At 44.0% G+C, this 22687-nt stretch overlaps 1 protein-coding gene across 6 annotated transcripts; it reads left to right on the top strand.

Moving 5' to 3' along the window:
- Positions 1-2801: 2801 nt before the first annotated feature.
- On the top strand, positions 2802-22558 carry mtres1 (mitochondrial transcription rescue factor 1). 6 transcript variants are annotated; one of them, XM_059645251.1, is made up of 6 exons: positions 2855-2899; positions 5566-5766; positions 9881-10138; positions 13912-14343; positions 15421-15493; positions 20204-22558. In XM_059645251.1, exons 3-6 carry the CDS (start codon positions 10020-10022, stop codon positions 20288-20290), a joined length of 711 nt encoding a protein of 236 aa, XP_059501234.1. In that variant the 5' UTR covers positions 2855-2899; positions 5566-5766; positions 9881-10019; the 3' UTR covers positions 20291-22558. The 6 variants fall into 6 exon arrangements, with proteins under 6 accessions (XP_059501235.1, XP_059501233.1, XP_059501234.1 ...); XM_059645249.1 differs by lacking the exon at positions 20204-22558 and adding an exon at positions 17259-18614 and having other exon boundaries at positions 2869-2899; XM_059645250.1 differs by lacking the exons at positions 5566-5766; positions 20204-22558 and adding an exon at positions 17259-18614 and having other exon boundaries at positions 2817-2899.
- Positions 22559-22687: the final 129 nt, after the last annotated feature.

Below are 22687 nucleotides of genomic sequence, written 5' to 3'. Positions count from 1 at the left end.
TGGGAGAGAGATTCCCTTAGGTTGGTCTGGAGGGAGGAAGGTAACTTCTTCAGGTTAGGCATCCCTGGAAGAGGCTTCGCAGTGAGGTTAAAATTGTGATCAGAGATAATGGGAACTGCAGATGCTGGAGAATCCAAGATAACAAAGTGTGAAGCTGGATGAACACAGCAGGCCAAACAGCATCTCAGGAGCACAAAGCTGACGTTTCGGGCCTAGACCCTTCATCAGAGAGGGTCCAGGCCCGAAACGTCAGCTTTTGTGCTCCTGAGATGCTGCTTGGCCTGCTGTGTTCATCCAGCTCCACACTTTGTTATCTTGGATACTCCAGCATCTGCAGTTCCCATTATCGCTGGGGATGGAGATAATTGTGTAAGTGTGACCTCTGGTGGGCATGCTGATAATCACAGCTGAAGGAAACATTCACACTGAGTGCCCTCTCCATGCTTTCACCTTTGCTGACTCGGTCAGTATTGGCTACTGACTTTACCAACAAACGTACAAATTGAGGGATCTATATTTCAGCACCAGCTCAAAGCTCCTTAACAGCTACTCTGATTACTGCTTGTTGTGAGGATTCTGTTCCTCTAATTTGTCACAACCTTCCACTAATGCGTCTGATATACCTTTCTTTTTCCAAAACCTAGGAGATCCTCACCCTCCATAGGCGACAATGTCCCCCATATGTGCATCTATTTTACGGTTTCAGCTCCCACCATCTCCCTTCCCTCTTACATCCACAATGGGGTTATCCTTGTTCTGATCTTCCATCCCATTAGCTTTCATATTTAGGAGATCATCCTCAGCTCCATTTCCAACATAACACAAGCACCATCACAAATCTTTATCTTGCCCTCCCCTTTCGTTATTCCAAAGGGACCATTCCCTTTGTGACAGCCCGGTCCACTGCTCAGTCACCTGTAATACCCCCAAGCTCTACCCACAGCATGCTTCTGTGGAAGCACAGTTAGTCTGACATCAGTCGTTGGTAAGATTTTAAAATCCTTAATGAAGGAGGAGATTACAAAGTACTCAGAAGTGCATGGTAAAATAGGTCTGAGTCAGCACCTCTTCATCATAGAGGGATTATGCCTGACAAATCTGTTAGAATTCTTTGAGGAGCTAACAAACAAGGTAGACAAAGAAGAGCCAATGGAGGTGATCTATTTGGATTTCCAGAAGGCCTTTGGCGGATGTGATTTATTTAGATTTCCAGAAGGCCTTTGACAAGGTGCCACTCAAAACAAGACAAGAACCCAGGGTGTTGGGGCCAAGGTACTAGCATGGATAAAGAATTAGCTGGCAGAAAGCAGAGAGTAAGGATAATGGAGTCTTTTTCAGTATGACAACCGGTGACTGGTGGAGTTCTACAAGGATCTGTGTTGACTTCACAACTATTCATGTTATGCATTAATGATGCCGACAAAGGAACTGAGGGCATTGTTGCTAATTTTGCAAATAACACAAAGGTAGGTGAAATTACAGGTAATGTTGAGGAAGTGGGAAGGCCGCAGAAGGACTTTGACAGGCTGAGAGTGGGCAAAGAAGTGGCAGATAGGATACAATTTGGGAAAGTGTGAATTTATGCGCTTTGGTTGGACGAAGAGGTGAAGACATTTTAAATAGGAGCTTTGGAAAGCACAAAGGAGGTTAGGAATCTTAGTTCAGCATTCTCTTAAGGTTAACATGCAGGTTCAGTTGGAAGGCAGATGAAATGTTAGCATTCATTTCAAGAGGGCTAGAATATTGGATCAGGGATGTACTGCTGAGGCTGCGTAAGGCTCTGGTCAGACTACATTTGGAATATTGGAAGCAGTTTTGGGTCCCATATCTAGGGAAGGATATGCTAGCCTTAGAGGGGGTCCAGAGGATGTTTACAAGAATTATCCTTCATATTAAGGGCTTGTCATATGAGGAGTGGTTAAGGACTTTGAGTGTCTACTCAATGGAGTTTAGAAGAATGGGGTCAGGCCTGAAGGTAGTGAACATGGAAAAGATGTTTCCACTAGTAGGAGAGACTAGGACCCAAAGGCACAGCCTCAGACTAGAGCGATGACCCTTTAGAACGGAGAGGAGGAGGGATTTCTTTAGCCAGCGGGTGGGTAATCTATGGAAATCATGGCCGCAGAAGTTGTGGAGGCCAAGTATTTAAGACAGTAATAGATAGTTCTTGATTAATAAGGGGATCACGGGTTAGAGGGAGCAGGCAGGAGGATGGGATTGGCAAACATTTCAGTTATGATGAAATGATGGAGTACTCAATGGGCTGAATGGCCTAAATATGCCCCTTTATCTTACGATCTATGGTCTTGTTTAGCATCTAAAATTAATATTCTACTAAACTGCTTCCAGAAGGTGAATGAGTGATAATGGGAACTGCAGATGCTGTAGAATCCAAGATAACAAAGCTGGATGAACACAGCAGGCCAAGCAGCATCAGAGATGAAGGGTCTAGGCCCGAAACGTTAGCTTTTGTGCTCCTGAGATGCTGCTTGGCCTGCAGTGTTCATCCAGCTCCACACTTTGTTATCCAGAAGGTGAATGTTCTGTTTTGCAGGTTTTACTTGCAGCTCGTGCAAAGAGGGATCTAGCAATTCATTTGGATGAGTACTTCAGATATCATAACGTTCAAGGATATGGGACAACTGCAGGAAATTGGTATGAGTGCACATTTTCGTGGTAGCCATGTCGGCGCAGATTCGATGGGCCTTTTGCTGCACTGCATAATTCTAACGAATCCAGAGTGACGGCGCTGCAGAGCTGAATTTCAGTACTCAAATCAAAGTGTATTTGTCAGCGCTTGCACATTTCTCCCTGCAGAGGAGCTTGTGAGTCAGGCACTTCTGCTGCGAGGCTCATCTTGTTTGCTTTGTGCTGCTGTGTAGGCGTCGTGTAGTTGAGGGTAAGTGAAAACATCAGTGAGAGAGAGAAAGAAAGAAATGTGTGTGTTACAGCTTGTAACAAATAAGGTTGCTGTGTGCAGTTACTCGTTATTATGTTGAACCCTGAACTGATGCAGTCTCTGCTGTTCACTGTGGACCTGCTGCACGTACCCGTGGCCTTTTCTTTTGCGTTTTCTCTCCGCTCGTCAGTGTTTCTGTACAAAATATTGTCGCACTTAAAAGTTATCTGGAAACCCTCTGAGATTTAGTTATGCCACGCCACACCACTACTCCACTGTGTTGAGGTTGGCAGCTAGATTTTTAAAGTTATCCTTGTGCAAGAATGTAGAGGTTGTGATCTTTTAGAATCGCCCGCTTTCTCGTTTCTGCAACGCGTGCATTTAGCTCGATATTGTCGCAGTTTGAATTTTTTTTCGTAGTTAAGCGACCCTCGCAGAATGTCACCTTTTGCCGTATATTTAATTGAGCGTCATGTAATTAGGTTTTATTGAAAAATTCACTGATCTTCAAAGTGTGGTTGATTTGGCTGGCAAAAGGATGTATTTGCACTTATTCCCTGTTGATCCTGAAGTGATGGTGGGTTCTTGAGTCTCCAGTTCAGGTGCTGAGGGTGTAGGTCTGGGTCAGGGAGTTCCAGATTTTGCAATAAAGTTAGAAAATGCTGTGAACATCCAGCAGATAAGTGCGTCCTCTATGGGCAGAGGAGGAAGTTCATGTTGGTGACCTTTCAACATAAGCCTCTGCAGCTGATATTCCTGGCTCAGTCCGCACCATAGGCCCAGTGCCCTCAATATCTCCATCAGCCCCTCCACTGAACACGTCCTCACTCATCATGACCTCATTTGCCACTTCAACTTGAGGTCACCCTGATTCGATATCTCTTCCATTGCAAAGATCTTGCCGTTCAACGTAATGGAGGGGCCGGCTTTAAAATTACTGAACCTCCATGGATTTGCCACATTGTCCTTCCATGTGCTGGAGGCAGCAGTTGGGAATTAATGTAAAAAAACAAATATATTGAGTGAGACTATCACATATTGTCAGTGACTTGTCTTGAGTTCAGAAGCAAACAGGTATGGGACCTCATTTGAAGTCATATAGTGTGGCCCTTGCCTGTACCAGCAGCCATTAGACTGGGCCTGAGGTGTCTGAATTGAACATTGGGTATAGAACATAGAACATAGAACAGTACAGCACAGAACAGGCCCTTCAGCCCACAATGTTGTGCCGACCATTGATCCTCATGGATGCACCCTCAAATTTCTGTGACCATATGCATGTCCAGCAGTCTCTTAAATGACCCCAATGACCTTGCTTCCACAACTGCTGCTGGCAACGCATTCCATGCTCTCACAACTCTCTGCGTAAAGAACCTGCCTCTGACATCCCCTCTATACTTTCCACCAACCAGCTTAAAACTATGACCCCTCGTGCTAGCCATTTCTGCCCTGGGAAATAGTCTCTGGCTATCGACTCTATCTATGCCTCTCATTATCTTGTATACCTCAATTAGGTCCCCTCTCCTCCTCCTTTTCTCCAATGAAAAGAGACCGAGCTCAGTCAACCTCTCTTCATAAGATAAGCCCTCCAGTCCAGGCAGCATCCTGGTAAACCTCCTCTGAACCCTCTCCAAAGCATCCACATCTTTCCTATAATAGGGCGCCCAGAACTGGACGCAGTATTCCAAGTGCGGTCTAACCAAAGTTTTATAGAGCTGCAACAAGATCTCACGACTCTTAAACTCAATCCCCCTGTTAATGAAAGCCAAAACACCATATGCTTTCTTAACAACCCTGTCCACTTGGGTGGCCATTTTAAGGGATCTATGTATCTGCACACCAAGATCCCTCTGTTCCTCCACGCTGCCAAGAATCCTATCCTTAATCCTGTACTCAGCTTTCAAATTCGACCTTCCAAAATGCATCACCTCGCATTTATCCAGGTTGAACTCCATCTGCCACCTCTCAGCCCATCTCTGCATCCTGTCAATGTCCCGCTGCAGCCTACAACAGCCCTCTACACTGTCAACGACACCTCCGACCTTTGTGTCGTCTGCAAACTTGCTGACCCATCCTTCAATTCCCTCGTCCAAGTCATTAATAAAAATTACAAACAGTAGAGGCCCAAGGACAGAGCCCTGTGGAACCCCACTCACCACTGACTTCCAGGCAGAATATTTTCCTTCTACTACCACTCGCTGTCTTCTGTTGGCCAGCCAATTCTGTATCCAAGCAGCTAAGTTCCCCTGTATCCCATTCCTCCTGACCTTCTGAATGAGCCTTCCATGGGGAACCTTATCAAATGCCTTACTGAAGTCCATATACACCACATCCACAGCTTGACCCTCATCAACCTTACTAGTCACATCCTCAAAAAACTCGATAAGGTTTGTAAGGCATGACCTACCCCTCACAAAGGGTATAGGGACTGATTTGTGAGTGTCAGCCCATTCCATCACTCGCATGGCAGAATAGCACTAGTTTGAGGCAATGCAATGTCCTTTTCCTTCCATTGGACTCTCTTTACTGCCATCTGGTCTATTTCTTTCTTGACCTCTGCTTTTACCACGCTCTGTTTGAGTGCTTATCTCCAGGCACTCTGTTCAACAGTGGGGACTTCACCTGCATTTGCTCCAGTCCTGATCAACTTCTGATCTTGCTTTCAGACATCCTCCTGTTGAAGACATGGATGACCTGTTCATCTTCGTGCCTTAGAGCATGCCTTGGGATATACAGCTGTCATCCATTAAGCTCAGATAATCCAGTCAATGCAGCTCCACTGACTCCAGTGGGCAAACATGCCGGCATTCCCTGTATACAGTATTCCTGGTATACTTTCATGTCCAGCTCTCTCTGAAGCAATGCAGGTGACACTGTTCATCCCCTTCTCTTGCATAAGTTGTTTGTGCTTCACTGCTGTAAGGAGTGTGTTGAGCGTACAAGTCTAACACATATGGAGCATTGCATTTTCAGTTAGTTTAGTGTTGTGACCTCTCAACTATGACACGAAAGCTGTTGTCTTGGCAATCCTGGTGCTGGTTCCAGGATCATTGTTGATCCAAAGTGTGTGTAGCTGGCAATAACTCCCAAAGTGTGGGGGGAGGTTGCCCATGTTGCTGGAAGGTGGAGTCTCTGACAGCAGCTCGACTTTGTTTGCTGGGGCCTGTGCTTTATGGGGGTTCTCCTTGTGGTTGCAGTAATTACAGATTTTCAGTTGAAAATGCCTCGCAGCAGTCAGCATCCCTCTGATTTGTTTTCCTGTCGGTGGTGGGTTAAAGATAGTATTGCACCAATGATCCCATTTTGCCGTAGCATCTAGCCTTGGACATTGACCAATCCAGGACGTTAAGGAACTGCTGGGCCTTTCCTGACACTCTGCTGTGGCACCAGTTGACCTGAAGATGACGTTTCTTCCTAGATTAGTATGGTTTTCTCAGCTGAAGCCTGACGTGAAGTGACGTGGCAGAAAATGGTCACTGTCAGTCAGTACAGTTACAGCTCTGAGTGAAGAGGATGCTTCTAGGGCTGCGTTGGTCAGTGGTCAGAACTGCTGCATCAGTGTGCTGGGGTCCCGGATTTATTTCCAGCCTCAGGCGAGCGTGTGTGTGCAGTTTGCATGTTCTCGCTGTTTGTGTGGGTTTTGTTTGGGTGCTCCATTTTCCTCCGACAGTTCCCAAAGATGTGTAGAGTAGGTGGATTAGCCATGCTACATTGCCCGTAGTGTCCTGGATGTGTAGGTCGGGTGGTTTAGCCGTGGTAAGTGCAGCGTCACAGGAACAGGGAAAGAGCCTGGTTCTGGGTGGGATGCTCTTCAGAGGGTCGGTGCAGACTTAATGGCCTTTATCCACGCTGTAGGGATTCTACAATTTTATGATGAGGCCGTTGTTGAGGGTGTTATTTCTGAGCTCGGGAACTCTGCATTTTTTTTTGCATTTCGACACACACAGAGGGTACAACTGTTTTTTTCTTCAGTCATACAAAGTTCATACTGGATTTGAATTGTTAACTGTGTTTCTCTCTCTGTAGATTGTGGCAGACATGTTGAGTTTTGCCAGGATTTTCTGTCTTTGTTTCAGATCTCCAGCATTCATAAGATTTTGTTGAATCAAAAACCCAACTTCTTTTTTACCCCTTCCTAATACCCTCCTCCTTTTGCTACATGTTTTTTTTAATAAACTGTGCCTTTGTGAAACAGTTGGAGGCCTTTTCCTGTTCAAAAGGAGCAATAAAGTTGCCTTATTTATAATTTTGTTCTGATTGATTTTATTGTCGCAATACCGAATTGTAGTGAAAAGCTTTGTTCGCGAACAGTACAGGTGGATCACAGCAAGCAAAGGATGTACAGATCAAAAAGACTTAGAGGCAGACAAGTTACATTGAAGGTTACATTATCTGAGGCTGGAGGCCATTCAATAGCCTGATAATGGCTGGAAAGAAGCTGTACAGGATGAAGGGTCTAGGCCCGAAACGTCAGCTTTTGTGCTCCTGAGATGCTGCTTGGCCTGCTGTGTTCATCCAGCCTCACATTTTATTATCTTGGATTCTCCAGCATCTGCAGTTCCCATTATCGCTGTACCTGAACCTGTATGTGCGTGTGTTCAGATTTCTGTATCTTCTGCCTGACGGAGGATGTTGTAGGAAATCATTACCAGGGTGCGATGGGTCTTTGATGATGATGGCTACCTTTTCACGGCAGTGAGCGTGTAAATAGAGCCCATGGATGGAAAGTGGCTTCTGTGATAGTCTGGGCTGTGTACACCACTTTCTGTAGTTTCTTACGGTCCTAGGCAGAGCAGTTGCCACACCAGGCTGTGCACCCGGACAGTATGCTTTCTATGGTGCACCTGTAGAAGTTGGTGAGGGACCTTGTGGACACGTCAAATTTCCTGAGCTGCCCTAGGAAGAAGAGGCGTTGTTGTGCCTTCCTGGCTGTCGCATTTACGTGGGAGGTCCAGGACAGGTTATGTCACTCTGAGGAACTCGGTGCCTTTCACCCTCTCAGTGTCAGGTCTGGCAATGCCTGAATTGAAAATTGATGCCAAAAGCATTCTCTCACTCCTACACAATTCGCTGACTTAGAGTCATAGAGTTGTGCAGCACAGAAACAGACCCTTTGGTCCAACTCGTCCATGCCAACCAGATATCCTAAATTAATCTAATCCCATATATCAATATTTGGTCCATATCCCTCTGAACCCTTTCTATTTGTTTCTCCATCCAGATGCCTTTTAAATGTTGTAATTGTGTCCATCCTCCAGCCTTTACAGCCTCTCAAACTTGCATTTTACAGAAATGATCGTTAAAGCCTTTCAATAAATATTTTTCATGAACAATGGCAACATTGCCCAGAGATCAGAATGCTATCCAGTTGTGGTGTCCTACACTCTATCCTGCTTTTAAGTTTGGAAGACAATGACTGCTTAACCGAATGCCGTTACTAAGCTAACGTCTCTTCACTGATATAAAAGCAAAAATACTGTTGATGCTGAATATCAGAAATAAAACCAGAAAATGCTGGAAATATTCTATAGTCAGACAGCATTCATGGAGAGAGAAACAGTTAATGTTTGTCATTGGTGACCTTTCAACAGAACTGTTAAATGTTATTGGTTTTAAGAAAATGAACAAAGAACAGAATGGAAGGTTTGTGTTAGATGGGACTAATTGACAAAGGGGTCAGTAGGGAAAGGCCAAAGGAAGTAGAACGGATCAAGTAAATAAACTAAAGATGTATGAATGGTATGTTATGAGCAGTTGCTACCTGGGAACAAGGAAGAGAAACACAAGGCAGTATGATTAAAAGCTGCAAAGCGAATGGAAACGAAATGAGACTAGAGGTTCTAGCCTGAAATGGTTGAGTTCAATGTTGTCTGGAAGGCTGTGAAGTGCATAATTGAAAGGTGCCTTGAGCTTCACTGGATATCTGCAAGAGGCTGTGGACAGAGATGTCAGGTGAGAAAAAGGTGAAGAATTATACTGTCAGGCTTCAGAAGCCCAAGGTTGTGTTTACGAACTGAGTGGCGTATTCACAGAGCAGTCGCCAAGTCTGTGTTTAGTCTTTCTGGTGTAGAGGAGACAGCACAGTGTATAAGTCGACTAGTTTGACAGAAATGCAAAAAAATTATTTTTTATTTGAAAGTACTACTTGGAATGTTGGAAAATGAGGAGGTGAAAGGTCAGGTATTGCATCTCCTGCACTTGAGCAGGTAGCACCTGCTGAGTGCTTCCAGTATCGTCTGACTTTATTACAGCTTTTCTCACTTTCTCCTCTCAGTAATCACTGGGCTGTTGACATTAACCATCTTTGGGTTCATGGTTTACTATTTGTGCTGTTCCCTAGCTTGCTGCAAACACAGCTCCTAAATATTGCTCTGAAAGTTTTATTTCATGAGTTCACATTAACAAGATGGTGCTGTATAGTAAGTTATGATCGCACTAGGTCATCGAGGTAGTCACCCATATGCTTATTGGCACAGCATGTTGTTTCTGGAAGGAACATGTGAATTATCATTCAATTAGAATATAGTCACTAACACAGTAGGTAACTGTCATAAGTCATCAAAATCCTAGCAAGCAACAAAAAAAATCAGAGCTGGAAAATGTGTTGCCTTGAACTCCACAGTAAATATTAATGGACACCTGGAATTTTTATTTCTAATCTACAGTGAGAGCTCAGGTAACATATTAAACAAGTCAGTCTTCATGTTCACACTTCATGACATTTTCTAACCTAGTAGCAATCAGTTTCAGTGGCTATACTATTGCTAGTATAGGTCTTACATAGAACGTACACATTATATAGTTCCACAATTAGCTATCATGTACGAGTCAAGTTGGAAACTGGTGCAAAGTCTTAGATTTTTCTGATATTATTTTTCAACAAAATAGACACTGCCCATATGATGAGAAGCCTTTTTAAAGTAGTTATTTTAGGTGCTTGTGTTTCCTCACCTTTGTGTATGTCTATTTCTGTCCTATAAGTGGCAGTGTGGTACTGCTGATTGGAGCAGGGCAGACAGACTTCATCTGTGAACACGTGCGAGGATGGATTTACAGCGAGAGTCCCGGGGAGGCGGTTCAGTTGCCAGCACCGCACATTGAAGCAGAGGGAGTCAGTGCCATGATGCAACAGCCTTGGCTCAATCACAGCATCTGCAAAGCCAGCACTTCTCTTAGATCCACGCAGTGTGTTGTTGCTATGGTAACATCTCATCATTTCAGATGCTCATCAGAAGGCAAGTTGGCACTCATCTTAAAATAAGGACGATAATTTGGAAGCGTGAGTTTTTTTTTAAGGAAAAGAAATTTTATTTTCTGGGTTCGAGGAATTGATTTAGTAATCCTGCCAGACCTGCCTCACACCATCACCTGTCCCAAGCAGCTGGAACAACAGAAGTGGATCTGATCCACTGACACAGAAACCGTTTTAGCAATTTCTTCCTTGAACCTCACTTTTAGTGACCATCAGCAAATCCACATGAAGCCTTAGTGCTCCCTATGAACATATCTAACCCTATGTAAACATTGGGTGTAAAGCAATCTTCACTGTACATCTAGAAGCCACAAATACCCTTTTCATGTTCAGTTGTTACAGACTGTCATAGACGAATGTCCCATGGTGCCTTGTGAAACTGGAAGGAACTATTTATGGTTGTCACCATAATTATTTCTGTTCAATTCTTAAAATGTTTTAACTTAAATTTTTTTTTTCTTTGTTGCAAACTTCTGAAAATTTCATATTTTCTATCTATCCAATCAGTCACTCTTTCAAAAAAAATTACAGCATTTCCAAAAGGTGACCTGCCTTTAAGAAGTGTGTGTTGGCTGGCTCTGATTAATCAAAGCATATTCAGTAATTTTATCTCAATTTACAGATTCCAAGAGTTCCTCCTCATCTAAAATTTAACTAGCTCGTCTACTTTGCCAGTTAATCATTGTCTCCCTTTTCAAACGAAAATGTTACTTTGGCTACCTTCCAGGCTCATGGAAGAATTTGCACATTTGAGGACAATTGACATAATTGGTCTGAGCCTCTCTTGTCTCCTCGTGGACAACTTTCAGTTGTGTAAAATGTAAACGATTAAGGTCCAATGCTTGAGCTGTGCTCACTAACTTTATAAACTAATTCCAGTTTTCATTTGGCTCAGTGAGTCAGTCTTAGCTCTGAGTAAAAAGTCAAAGGTTTAAGACCCACTGTTTACAGTTCTATCATTGCTGTATGTGAGATCATTGTTGTATATGGTATTTACATGGTAATTTCTGCATTTGCCTACATTACATTAATTAAAAGTAATTTTACTATGAAGCACATTGATATGTCCTTAGGATATAACTTATGCAAGTTTGTTTTTTCAGTTCCCTGTAACGTGTCACATACTAACTAATGCACTTACATCTTCATTTCCTTGTTCATTTGTGAAAGTTGAAGTAAAATATTTACCTAATATCCTTTCATCCTCCTAAATGAAAATCTACTTCACCCCTAAGCAGCAGCTTTCCCTCTGATAATTCTTAAATGCCTATGCAAATCATTTTATTCCTTTTTGTTCAATGCCAGTCTTCTTAAATATCGTCTTGTAGTCCATTTAATTGTATTTTGTTTCCTCAAGGTTTTCCACTTATCAAACCTAAGTTTCTACTTAGTTCTTACTCTGCTTTAAAAGTCCTATAGGAATGCATTTTATTTTGTTTTTGTTTGATTTCTGTTCCGTCTGTCCTATATTCCAAGGTTTCTAGCTGATGTTCTTTCAATCTGTCTGTTCACCTTCTGATCAAATAACTTGTGGAGAGGGTACCATTGGTCTTTGCACTTTTTCTGTCTAACACTGTTCTTGGTGACGGATCTTTTTTTTTTCACAGACCCCAACTATCTTATGGTCACTATTTCCCAAATTATTGCCCTCCCCTTGTAATTATTTGCCGCCTCTTACTTCTCAGAATTAAATCAAGTCATACATTGTTTTCTGATAAGGACTGGAAATATACGGATCCAGGAGACAGTATTAAATGCATTCACTCTGACCACATACCATCATAATGACAACATTTCAGGTCCGGTGACCCATCTTCAGAATTGTAGGAGGTTCAGGAGAAGGGTCGTTGGAATCGAAACATTACCTCTGCTTTCACTCTCTCCAGAGATGCTGCCAGACCTGCTGAGTTTTTTCAACTATTTCTTCTTCTGTTTCTGATTTCCAGCATCTGCAGTTCTTTTGGTTTTTTGACATTGTACTGTGTTGGAATTGTTGAAACCATCATTCCTATTGCCTCACTGCTGTTGTGTAATTCCTCTGAACTTCTGATTTTATTCACTCATGGGATGTGGGCATTGCTGACTGGCGAGTATTTATGACCATCCCCAGTGGCCCTTGAGAAGGTGGTAGTGAACTGCCTTTTTGAACAGCTGCAGTCCTGCTGTGGGTTGACCCACAATGTCATTAGGGAGGGAATTCCAGGATTTTGACCCAGCGGCAGTGAAGGAATAGTGATGTGTTTCCAAGTCAGGATCGTGACTGGCTTGGAGGGGAGCTTGCAGGTTGCAGTATTCCCATGTCTCTGCTGTCTTAATACTTCTGGATGGGATTAGTCATGGGTTCGGAAGGTTCTGTCTGACGCTCTTTGGTAAATTTCTGCAGTGCATCTTGTAGATAGTACACACTGCTGCTACTGAGCATCGGTGGTAGAAGGAATGGATGGTTGCGGATGTGCCAATCAAGCGGGCTGCTTTGTCCTGGATGGTGTCAGGCTTCTTGAGTGTTGTTGGGGCTGCACCCATCCAGGCAAGTGGGGAGTAATCCATCACACTCCTGACTTGCGCCTTGTACAAGGTGGACAGGTTTTGGGGAGTTCAGGAGGTGAGTTACTCACCACAGTATATCTAGCCTCTGACCTGCTCTGTAGCCATCTTGTTTATGTGGCAAGTCCAGTTGAGTTTCTGGTCAGTAGTAACCCCCATGATGTAGATAGTCGGGGATTCAGTGATGGTAACACCATGGAATGTCAAGGGGCAATGTTTAGATTCGCTAATTGGAAACAACATCTGCGCTATGCAAATACTACTTGCCACTTGTCAACCCATGCCTGGATATTGTTCATATCTTGTTGCCTTTGAACATGGACTTGTTCATTACCTGAGAAGTCATGGATGGTGCTGAATATTGTGCAAACATAAGCATCCCCACTTCTGACCTTATAACGGAGAGAAGGTCATTGATGAAATAGCTGAAGATGGTTGGCCCAGGACACCAACCTGAGGAACTCTCGCAGAGATGTCCTGGAGCTGAGATACCTGATCTCCAACTACCATGGCCATCTTCCTGTATGCCAGGTATATAACTCCAAACACCAATGAATTTGCCCCTGATATCTGTTGCTTCCAGTTTTGCTAGTGCTTTTTGATTCCACACTCAGTTGAATGTAGCCTTGATGTCAGGGGCTGTCATTCTCACCTCACCTTTGGAATTCACCTGCTTTGTCTCTGTTTGAACCAAGGCTATAAAAAAATTTAGGAGCTGAGTGACCCTTGCAGAACCCAGACTGGCCAGTAGTGAGCACTATCCATAATTTCATGGGCTCGCTACCCGTTGCTTAACTTTATCTGTATAGATTGATTTAACATTAACCCCCTTGGGGTATCTTTACATTTTGGGCAGAAAAAGACTTGTGTTTATAGACTTGCACCTTTCAAAACTCAAGAGGTTTCAAGCCAGTTAAGTATTTTAAAAATGTAATAATGTTGTAATGCAAGAAATATAGAAGCCAATTTGCAATCAGCAAACTCCCCCTAACAGCATTGTAAAAATATTCAGAAACGTTTGTTTCTGTGACATTGATTAAAAGGTAAAAATTGACCAAGACACCAGGGGTAACACCCTTCTGCTTTTTTAAATATTGCCATCGGGTCTTTTACATTCAGCTGAACTTATAGAAAATTTTACAGCTGGTCCAAAACCCAGTAACCCAGACAGAGCTACACGTCCCAATTTTCATGTTGCATTTTGTTTTATAGGCAGCATGAACTGCTTGATTTCTCCAGCACGCGTTCTGAAGAGCTTAAGCACCTGTAGGATCTTTTGGATAAAGTATGCATCACCTGAGCTGTGTGAAGCCTGGAATGTGAGAGCAGCCCAAAGGAATTGCTGTCTGAAATTCGACACCGTTGAGCCAAAATCTAAAAGACTCTGTGAGCTGCCAGCACTGCAGCATAAAGCCCTGCTTGTATGTGTAAGATACAAAAGCAGCAAAAGCTCAAAGAAGGCTAGAAGACGGATGTTACACGAGGAGTCGGATGAAGAAGAGGATGATCCCGAGAAAAGTGACTATGAGGACGAATCAGAGGAGGAAGATGATGACATCCAGCCGAAAGCTTACAAAGACCTTGAGAAAGTAGTATCATCTTTCAGATTCGACCTCATCATGAAAGCTGGTCTGGATATAGCGAGGAAGTAAGTGGCCTGTTTTTAGGGAGGTTAAATCATGTCCGTGCCATTTTGGTATTTCAGCAGCAGGTCTTGCTGATAATGTCAGATACAACAAACAATCGCTCAATGTCATAGAGCTGTCATAGAGATTATTAATCAATTTTACAAAAGTCAGTTCTGGTGCATTCCTCATCCCAAAATTGCAAGACTAGCTCAGTTGAGTTTTGAACTGGTTGGTGAGGATATACCCTTGATGGTAATTGTGAAGAGTTAGTCTCGTTTTGTGAAAGGGAAATCATGTTTAATCAAGATATTGAATTTCCTTGAAGGAGTAGAGGCGGCACGGTGGCTCAATGGTTAGCAATGCTGCCTCACAGCACCAGGGACCTGGGTTCATTTCTACCCTGGGGCAAATATCTGTGGAGTTTACACATGCTGCCTGTATCTGTGTGGGTTTCCTCTGGGTGCTCCGGTTTCCTCCCACAGCCCAAAGGTGTGCAGGCTAGGTGGATTGGCCATGGGAAATGCAGGGTTATAGGAGAGGTCTGGGTGAGATGTTCTTTGTGGGGGTTGGGGGGGTGGTGGAGGATGTTGGTGCAAACTCAGTGGGCCAAATGGCTTATGTCTGCATTGTGAGGATTCTGTGATTCTATAACTCTTTGGGGTAAAGGTAAAAAGTGGGATGGGTAAGCGCTACAGATTTTGCTGTCTATTACATACAGCTTACTGGCCATATCTACTTATCATTTTTAGACCCTTTCTATGCTCCTGATTTTCACTTGGGATAGGAAGGGCTGTTCTGGGTGACATAGTAGATAATTGCCAAATCTGCTGATCAGACAGTGTAGGTGACAGCTAACATATTACCATTTCAGTGTTAGCATTCTGTATAGATGTTATCTTTGGGTTCACGGATACATTTGGTGAAATGAACTTGTACCTGCTAAACTGAGTTTGTGTCATTTTCAAAATTAGGTTCAATCAGCTTTCAAGTTGCTCACGACCATTCTGGGCTGGGCTTTCATATGCAGTGGGGTCGTGTAGCTGAATGTTTTACCAGCCAGCACGCTCCTTAACACCGGTTTGTGGTTTGCTTTACAGCAAGGTGGAAGATTCCTTTTATAGCAACAAACTGCGACTGAATGGAGAGAAGTTACTGAAGAAAAGTAAAGTGGTACGTTTTATGTTTTCACCTCAATTTATTTCAAATGCACTCAACGTAACTATCTCAATGCCAAACACCACTGTATAACTTGAGTTGATGGGAGAGGTGTTACCTCATCCTTTGTGACATCTGTCTCTGTTGTCAGTCAAAAATCACATTTGCAATCCCTCACTGCCCCAACCAAAATGAATGACCAATGTTTGTCGGGCTTTACAGCAGGAGATACACTGCAGTCATCATTCGGTGCCATGAGAACTGGGTTCCTGTTCTAAGTGTTCGGTGGTGATTTTTGAGGTCAGTTCTGGTTGAAGATTCGAATGATCTTTTGCCAACACTGAGCAGGGAGGACGTAAAGACGCCAGGCCCCTTTGAGATGTTTGAAAACTCACTTGGATGTGGCAGGGTTGTAGGGGAAGCGGGGAATATGCTTTTGGGCAACACAAGGCCTCATGGCTTTGTAATTCTACAGAGCTGTTTTTTTACTTAAGCAAAAATGCCATTAGACAGCAAAACTGGCTAATAGAACAGTTCCACATGAGACCAAAACATGACAGTGAAGCAATTTGCCTAATTCCTGATTACGGGCAATGCGGGTAGGTAGTTATTGTCATTAACCTCTTTAGAGATTGAAACCATCTGCCTGGTGATAAGATTAGCCTGTAGCTCTTGGTGAGCACTCCCAGCTGTTGTCAGTTTGCTCCCTTGGTTGTATAACAGGAAAGGAACGTTTTCTAAAAGCACTACTCCTGTAGGCCTCCAATCAGCAAGATCCGGTGGAGAAATAGAGAGAGTTCCTCACTGAGAACTAACACCCTCCTGTTCAGGATGGCATTTGTCAGCCTGCAACATACTCCCCTGCACCTTGTGCCTCCTTTGTTTGCTATGGGAATAAAATTAGCAATTTTATTTAACTTGCATTTTGGAAATATTTCAGGCAAACATTTCCTACTTCTCAGGTCATTCACAGGTGGAAATTTAAAATGACAGGAAAGAAGCAACTTGGTGAAAATCTAAACTGAAGTCAGCCAAATGCTTGAAATTTAAAGATAAAGTTGCCTCTCTGATGAAGGGTCTAGGCCCGAAACGACAGCTTTTGTGCTCCTGAGATGCTGCTTGGCCTGCTGTGTTCGTCCAGCTTCACACTTTGTTATCTTGGATTCTCCACCATCTGCAGTTCCCATTATCTCTGATCACAGTGTAAAGATGTCTGGTTGGTCGTCTAGGACTGAGATGAGGAGAAATTTCTTCACCCGGAGAAAGGTGTGTGTGTGGGATTCTCTGCCACAGAAAGTGTTTGAAGTCAAAACATTGAATGTTTTCAAGAAGGAGGTTAATCATGGTTTTTAGGGCTAAATGCATCAAAGGGTAAGGGTGAATAAAGGTGGGAAGAGGCTCTGAGTTGGATGATCAGCCATGTTTGCAGGGAATGGTGGAACAGACTTGAAGGGCTGAATGGCCTACTGCTGTTTCTGTTTTTTCATAAATGTTTGTGAGGCTCATGCTTAGCAGTCACCTGCACAAGCAGAACCCATCCATCGGGATCTTGATCAAGGTGTGCAGAGCTTTCCACCTTCTGTGCTTCAATAGAACATCAACAGGAGTTTAAATTTTCTTTCGACCCTTAAGTTAAGTTGTGAGACAATGGGAGATATGATGCAGAACTTCAAGCTTCTTGCATCCCAGTTGAAAGCATTGGGTTTCCCATGGTTTCCAAGCAGCCCAATTGATTTCAGGTCCTGAACAGTTATTTGTTTGCTTTTCTTTGTGTTGGCAGGTGAAAGAGGGTGATATTCTGGATCATCTGATTGGGGAGGATAAAGAAGCTGAAACAGTCACTGTCATGAGGGTGATGGTTCGGAAGATTGCTGAGGAAACGACAAATACAGAGAAACACCGAGTGATCTTGAGACGCTGGAAAAACCTGCAGCTGCCCAGAGCAGAAGTATTTAAATAAGATTCCACTGTCTGGCTAGAGGAGGGCTCTCTGTAGTCTGACTGGGAAATGAGATGCTGTCACTGACAAAAAGCAAGGCTCCAACAAAACAGCAAATGATGTGGCAGCTTTTCCTGCTGTTTTCCAGGACAACATGGGATATTGATAATCGTTTTCATTTATGTTGTGTTCGCCCCACAATGAGCATTTCTAAACGTTTCACAGTGGGACACAGCACACAGCAAGGGAAGGAATTCAGAGCGCTGCTAGCAAGCTGAAGGAGAAACCAGAGAGGTTATTTTTTGGAAAGACTTTTCAAAGATCGCAAAAGAGGTTTCAGAAGAGAATTCCAGCAATCAAGCGACCTGAAAAATCAGTCTGATGTGACGGTAGGAAGGGAACATAGGACAAAAACTGTAATCTGGAGACTGAAAGAGCTGGGGTGGGATTAGTCAGGGGAGAAGTAAATTCAATCAGATGGAGCAAGGCTTTAGCACTATTTGTAGATCTGAGCCAGGATCTTGAAAGTCCACTGATCTTGGAGGGGACCAGGGGATGACAATTGTGCTGCATTTTTGGCGGGAACGTGAACTACTGAATCTTCAATTCATTCAAATTTGTGTCAGCAGAGGGGCAGGTGAGAAGCACGAACAATTGAGAGTGCAGGAACAGGCTATTCAGCCCATCAGGTCTGTGGCAGTGCTCACCCTAAAACAGCAAATATTTTGTGAACTGGCGGCTCTGGCACCAGGAGTGTGCCAGTTAATGAAGAGGTCCACATGCTCAATGCAAAAACACACACTAAGTAATAGAAACATGTTCTGGGGCGTATACGTGTCACTGTTGTACTTTATTTACAGCATAAATCACTTAAATAATAATGCAACTTTACCTTAAATAAAACTTGCTGACAGAGAACTTCTTACTCGCACCCTCAACTGAGTACTTGGACATGGTGGAGATTGTGAAAATACAGGAAACTCAGCGGTATTTAAGGTAATAAAATGTGAGGCTGGATGAACACAGCAGGCCAAGCAGCATCTCAGGAGCACGAAAGCTGACGTTTCGGGCCTAGACCCTTCATCAGAGAGGGAGATGGGGAGAGGGAACTGGAATAAATAGGGAGAGAGGGGGAGGCGGACCGAAGATGGAGAGTAATGAAGATAGGTGGAGAGAGTACAGGTGGGGAGGTAGGGAGGGGATAGGTCAGTCCAGGGAAGACGGACAGGTCAAGGAGGTGGGATGAGGTTAGTAGGTAGATGGGGGTGCGGCTTGGGGTGGGAGGAAGGGATGGGTGAGAGGAAGAACCGGTTAGGGAGGCAGAGACAGGTTGGACTGGTTTTGGGATGCAGTGGGTGGGGGGGGAAGAGCTGAGCTGGTTGTGTGGTGCAGTGGGGGGAGGGGACGAACTGGGCTGGTTTAGGGATGCAGTTGGGGAAGGGGAGATTTTGAAACTGGTGAAGTCCACATTGATACCATTAGGCTGCAGGGTTCCCAGGCGGAATATGAGTTGCTGTTCCTGCAACCTTTGGGTGGCATCATTGTGGCACTGCAGGGGGCCCATGATGGACATGTCATCTAAAGAATGGGAGGGGGAGTGGAAATGGTTTGCGACTGGGAGTTGCAGTTGTTTGTTGCGAACTGAGCGGAGGTGTTCTGCAAAGCGGTCTCCAAGCCTCCGCTTGGTTTCCCCAATGTAGAGGAAGCCACACCGGGTACAGTGGATGCAGTATACCACATTGGCAGATGTGCAGGTGAACCTCTGCTTAATGTGGAATGTCATCTTGGGGCCTGGGCTAGGGGTGAGGGAGGAGGTGTGGGGGCAAGTGTAGCATTTCCTGCGGTTGCAGGGGAAGGTGCCGTGTGTGGTGGGGTTGGAGGGCAGTGTGGAGCGAACAAGGGAGTCACGGAGAGAGTGGTCTCTCCGGAAAGCAGACAGGGGTGGGGATGGAAAAATGTCTTGGGTGGTGGGGTCGGATTGTAAATGGCGGAAGTGTCGGAGGATGATGCCTTGTATCCGGAGGTTGGTAGGGTCGTGTGTGAGAACGAGGGGGATCCTCTTTGGGCGGTTGTGGCGGGGGCGGGGTGTGAGGGATTTGTTGCGGGAAATACGGGAGACGCGGTCAAGGGCGTTCTCGATCACTGTGGGGGGAAAGTTGCGGTCCTTGAAGAACTTGGACATCTGGGATGTGTGGGAGTGGAATGTCTTATCGTGGGGGCGGAGGCGGAGGAATTGGGAATAGGGGATGGAATTTTTGTAGGAGGGTGGGTGGGAGGAGGTGTATTCTAGGTAGCTGTGGGAGTCGGTGGGCTTGAAATGGACATCAGTTACAAGCTGGTTGCCTGAGATGGAGACTGAGGGGTCCAGGAAGGTGAGGTATGTGCTGGAGATGGCCCAGGTGAACTGAAGGTTGGGGTGATAGGTGTTGGTGAAGTGGATGAACTGTTCGAGCTCCTCTGGGGAGCAAGAGGCGGCGCCGATACAGTCATCAATGTACCGGAGGAAGAGGTGGGGTTTGGGGCCTGTGTAGGTGCGGAAGAGGGACTGTTCCACGTAACCTACAAAGAGGCAGACATAGCTGGGGCCCATGCGGCTGCCCATGGCCACCTCCTTAGTCTGTAGGAAGTGGGAGTTAAGGTATATAATTTTTGCTGGCTAATTGAGAGTGATGGTTCAAAAGATGCTGGTCAAAACAGAGTTTGCTGTACATTTTAATTTCGCTGTCTATCAGGCGTCGTTCCTTTTAAAAGTATTTATGGATTCTGTTTTCACCATTTTCTTGCAGAAAATTCCGAATGCTAGCCACCCGCTGTGCAAGAAAAGGATATTTCAGGGCATACACTTTCGTCCTTTTGTCAACATAAATTTGTGAGCTTCACCCCCAGCTCTATTTCTCTCTTATAATATTATTTTTAACACTGTTTTGTCATACATGAAGATTCCTATCAGGTTGCTCCATAATCTCCATACTCTTGTGAAAACCAACCCTATTCTCTTGCACCTCTCTTTGTAACTCTGACCCCTGGTGATGAACCACAGTGATCTTTAACATGATAAAACGATCGGGTATTGGTAGCGGTCAGGTGAGTTGGGCTTCTACTGCACTTAACATCTGACCTAGCCCCACCATGCAGTATTACTGCAATTTACACATTATCAACCTCTAGAAAAATTTTTGACCAACAGCAGACAGCCACAGTGCATTGGCAGCTATTTCAATACATTTCTATTAAGTTGATGAATGCCTGGACTAAACTAACAGGAAAATGTTGTAGGAGTTTTCAGCTGCAGTCATTTCTCGACCATTCGATACTGTGTTGTCTGTCAGTGATGCAATTGTCAACTCCTGCCTGCTGATACTGTCTGCTAGTCGGAACACGGTCAAGAGCGGCAGGGGCAGTTTCTCCCAGGGAGCTTGTCTCCTGTGCTCTAGGCCAGAAGCCAGCCTTCTGTCAGTCAGCCAGCAGCTCTCCAAGGCACTGTGCTGTGTGGGGAAGCCTGGATGCCTGACATTCTAGGCTACAGTGCACTGAAGTGTCTGTGCCCTAGTTCAGCATTTTACAGGCACTTATTGTACTGATAAAAGCAAGTGTACTATGTGCCATAATTATTAACTTTTTTTGTTAACTGCAGGGCTTCTATTGAAGTCAAGTGAATTCAGTTCTTCAGTTGAAAGCATTCCTCGGGCTCTAATTAGAATGATCTAATTCTGCTAGTATAGCAAGGATTTGAATTTCCATCTCAAACTCCCCCGGGAAACCTAGCTAATCCTTCCGAGACCACAGTGCAACTGTGCTCCGGTTAGTCTCTCCTGATTTACTCGATGTTTCAGGCACTGTTTAATTTCCCCTTGGTTCATATTGTTAAATACCAGATAGCAGGCACTGACTGCAGGGCAGCACTCTAACATGTGACATGGAGGCAGTGTCATATTCTTCAGCAGTACTGAGTCAGTAATCTCATGGTGGGCTTCAAGTAACTAAACAAATGAGGATAAATCTTGTAAGGTTTTAGTACCTTTCCTGGAACTCTGATGTTACAGCATTGAAATTACTTTGGTATCATTCAAAATGTGTACCCATTCCTTCCCCCATCATGTTTGGTGGCTTTCAGTTCTGTCACAATTGTAACTACATTTAAGCAAGTTTCTTGCACTGCATCTTGTGCAAGATTCTTCCCAGCAAAGCATTTAAACTCATTTAGTTGCCTGCAGAAACTCATCAACAAGACCGCACCTGAAGACTATACAGTGGTCCTTGACATTCTGGGAGTTAGAGACCATGTGAGGAGCAGTTTCACCTGACAATGGGTCAGAAAGTGAACCAGATCTCTGCTGCTGTAGGATTCTGTCATGTTTTCAACCCGAGACAGAAATTCCAGGCAGGGTTCCATGCACTTTAAGAATATTTGACTCTTTTCTTCAGCCATTTGCAAATGAGAAATTCCAAAAAACTGCTTTATGGAACAGGAATCAAAATGTCTGTTTCTACCCTCTACTGTACCTTTGAAATAACACTTTAAAAAATCTTAATAAGTCCTGTAATTCACCCAAGTGTAGATTTCAGTAATAAAGAGCAATTGCACCTTGTTGCCATAAAGTGCCAGGCATAATTCATTGTGCCGTGAACCTAATAAGATGTCATGTCCTCTGACCAAAGATTGTGGAGCAAACATGAGTAAATGGGTCTCAGATACAGGTTAAATGCGATCTGATAGAATCAGCTTGGAGGGCTGAATGGTATTCTTCTGTAACCTAGGAATGATCTGCGAGATGTAAACGTCTAATGTGCCTCTGGCAAACTCCAGACACCATGCTTTGTTTCTTCGTGAAGCCTTTATTTTTAAAACAACAGAAAGCTAATCAATCTGGAGCCTAAAGATAACCAGTACTTCCAACTGTTCCCAACAGATTTTTCAGTCTTCGCTATTAAGAGCAGTAACTTTAAAAAAGCTGCAGAACTTTTGTGATCAGTGATATATTTTGCATAATTATGGGCTGCATTTTCTTGATACAGTGGAGTTGGTTGTATAGTGAGATACTACGTATTAGCTAATTATTATTACAACTGCAAACAGTGCAGTGCTAACGAAGTGTAACATACAGTAGTGAACACAGTATCAAGGTATTATGGTTCCTTACTTCTGTATGTTATTATGGAAATAAACATTTTTTAAAAAACCTATTCTTTGTTAATTTAAATAAGCAAATCTTATTACTGAACTGAAATCTCTGGGCATTACTGAGTTTTCATGAATTGTCTGATAGCCG

This window comes from Stegostoma tigrinum, chromosome 4 (genome assembly GCF_030684315.1).
Source record: "Stegostoma tigrinum isolate sSteTig4 chromosome 4, sSteTig4.hap1, whole genome shotgun sequence".
Classification (NCBI taxonomy): domain Eukaryota; kingdom Metazoa; phylum Chordata; class Chondrichthyes; order Orectolobiformes; family Stegostomatidae; genus Stegostoma; species Stegostoma tigrinum.
Note: the sequence above shows the minus strand (reverse complement) of the source record. Positions and strands in the feature narration are given on the sequence as shown.